Source organism: Haplochromis burtoni, unplaced genomic scaffold (genome assembly GCF_018398535.1).
Source record: "Haplochromis burtoni strain Fernald_Lab_line unplaced genomic scaffold, NCSU_Asbu1 Contig_214, whole genome shotgun sequence".
Classification (NCBI taxonomy): Eukaryota; Metazoa; Chordata; class Actinopteri; order Cichliformes; family Cichlidae; genus Haplochromis; species Haplochromis burtoni.
In genome coordinates this window covers 1,012,336-1,015,141 of record NW_024582575.1, presented here as the reverse complement: position 1 = coordinate 1,015,141, position 2,806 = coordinate 1,012,336, and the positions used below count along the sequence as shown (strand labels likewise).

Sequence of the window (2,806 nt, the reverse complement as noted above, 5' to 3'; positions counted from 1 at the left end):
CACACACACACCAGAACTTTCCCCACAGATACAGTAGATCCCCTCTGCTGTATTTTATTCATTCATCTGCAGTTATTTTTACTGAGAGTCCAGGAGGCAATCTTATCGGTCCAGATGGGTTTTAGGAATCTTCAAATTTAACTGAGAGTGTCGGGGGGGGAGAAACGCAGGGCACACAAGGACAAACCTCAGAGCTCCTGCCGGAGTTATTTGGAAAAGCATTGCGCAGGTTTGACAGAGTAAAAGGGCAAGGGCAGTGTGTTTGGGACACTAATGATGGCTTAAAGGAGAGAGTTAAGACAGCCAACATATTGGAATCAACCAGAGTCTTCTCTGTTTTATCCTCAGGGACCCACAGTTTCACTCGGTCAATTAATTGTGGCCTCAGGGCTCCAAGGCAAGGTTGCTGTCATCTGCAGCCATCTGACCCACCCTTCATCTCTCTTCTCACCTTCACTCGTCTTTTATCGTCCTTATTTTAATTCCTCCACTACTTCGCTCTAGCTTTCAGTCTCCTATTTCACCCCGCTCATCCTCGAATCGTGAATCCCTCTTCCTGCAGGAAGAGCTTCCTATTTAACCTGGAGAGTAACTCTAAGAGCCAGCGTTGGTTTACTGAGGCAAACAAGTTTTCATAATGGACCTAGTTTGTTTGTTTCAGCTGGATAAACACGCCGTCAGCTTTGGATTAATTTGTCTCCCGAGTCGTCTTCACTGATAATTCCTGTTTAAAGTTTTTAGGCTTTAAATCTGCGATTAAAATGATTTATACACGCACACTAAGCATTGTGATTAACGGGATGTAGTTAAGGATGCTGCTCAGCATGCTTCTGCTTTCCTCTAAAACTGTGTCTGCAGCCAAGAAGATGATGAGCCTGGTGAGCGGACGGTCCGGCACAGATGCAGCAGCCTCCTCTTCCTCCCTCAGTCTGAGAGCAAAGAAGAACAAAAGGAAACTCTACAGGCCCGAAATCTCCTCCCCCATCGACATGCCCGCGCACCCAGTGAGTCTCACAGCGTTTAGTGCAAACATGTCCGTATCAGCGCAGACTTACTTTTTATTCACACAAAGCTCCGAGGAACGTTTATTTTCCTTAACAAGGTGCTGATCCCGGCCTTTTTCCTGGCTCGGAATGAGCTTTATATTCGTTTGAATATTCCGAATACTTTTGGCTCCAAAAGTTATTTTGCACTCTTTGAAATACGAGCACAGATGTGATGGAAATGCAGACCCTCAGCTTTAATTCAGAGGGTGCTACACTAACTGTTTAGTTATTGTTCATTTTTATACACAGCCCGTCATTTTCACAGGTAACCAACTGGACAATGGAGTCCAGTTAGTTACGGTCATGTGAGGCCTGTGTCATACTGGCATTTTCCAGCTGTTCACTGGAACTCTCAAAACGAGGTCTAAGAGACGGACCGACATCATCCTGAAAAAATAAACCAGCTCAGAAACAACTAAATGCCTGAAAGACCACAGGAGACATTTATAGAGTGATCACAGAATGATGTCTTTAGTATAAAACCATTGGTTCCACTCAGGAGGAGGAGGAGCAGATTGGACTTCACCCTTTCATCTGAGGGCTCTAATGTTTGGTCTCGTTTCAGATCATCAGCAGAGAGCCGGAGGAGAAAGAGAGCGACCATCAGATCATCAAGAGGCGCCTTCGATCCAGGAAGGCCAAATAATTTAGTCCATTTGGAGACGTGGCCCGCACCCATGACCATTTCCAGGCTAAGCTAACAGCCTGCTGCTACTTAACCCAGACATGGTGGTGATTTCAGTATTTTCCCGACCGATTCAAGTATTTCAGCGTTAACTTAACGTAAACTTAAGTTTGAGTTTTTCTCAGTAAATACTTCACTTGTTAGATTTCTTTTGTGATTCTTAAGAATCAGAGATGGGGAGAAAAATACAGGCTAGCCAGTTAGCAGTTAGCAGGGAGGCTCAGCTGCAGGTGAGGGGGCAGCATCTGAAAACAAACTCAAAAATCATCAAATGTAAATAAATCTGTGTGACGCACTCAAGACTGACATTCCAATTTATTCTCTCAGCTGTTCGTTGTCTAAATGTTGACATTTACTATCAAGTGATTCTTTTCTGATAACTGTAAGCACTCTGACTTTTTTTTAAAACCTTTACGTGCAATCTTTTGATACTGATGTGCTGGAGGTGCATTGATTTTTACTTTCTTTTACTTCTTTTTCTAGGACAGTTAAAGTTGACATAGTTGAGACATATTTAAATGTTACAAGTGGTTTTGTATTGACTTCATGTGCACGTTTGAAAGCTTCTGCACTTTATCTGAGACGAGGAGCAAATTGTGACCAAGTGTGAGAAAAAGTCCGTCTGGTGCTGCTCTGGTAGCCAATCGCCTTCCTGCAGTTAAAGTCATGACTGAGTGTTTTCCCCGGGATAAGTTTTCGGGACTTGTGCCTACCTTTAGTTCTCTTTAGATCACTACACTGAACACCCGACTTTTCTTCTTTTCTACACTACATTAAAAGTTTGTTTCAATCATAATATTCTGAGTTTTCTTCTTTATAACATCTCCTGCTTTGATATTATGTTGAAAATATTGTGGTGTCTTAACTTGAAGTGTAAAGCATCTAAAATAGTGCAATCTAAATAAACAGACAGAATAATGATACTGTTGGGATTATGGGAAGACTAGTGCATGTTTATGATCTTTGCATGTTTGTGGTCGGATTAGGTTTAAAGTTTTCCAAACAGCAGCTTCTCGATCATCCAGGTAAGCTTTCCTTACCTGGATGATCGAACATGCATCAAGAAGCCATTTTC

The 2,806-nt window shown here is 42.5% G+C and overlaps 1 protein-coding gene across 5 annotated transcripts in view; it reads left to right on the top strand.

Annotated features, from left to right (window-relative positions):
* Positions 1-2,527, top strand: part of kif20ba (kinesin family member 20Ba) — a 57,917-nt gene extending 55,390 nt beyond the window's left edge. For all 5 annotated transcript variants that reach the window (XM_042226485.1, XM_042226486.1, XM_042226484.1 and 2 more), the window contains 2 exons: positions 859-1,004; positions 1,612-2,527. In XM_042226485.1, the coding sequence (XP_042082419.1) occupies positions 859-1,004; positions 1,612-1,692 (227 nt within the window). In that variant the 3' untranslated portion in view covers positions 1,693-2,527. The remainder of the gene's footprint in view (positions 1-858; positions 1,005-1,611) is intronic.
* The last annotated feature ends 279 nt before the right edge of the window (positions 2,528-2,806 follow it).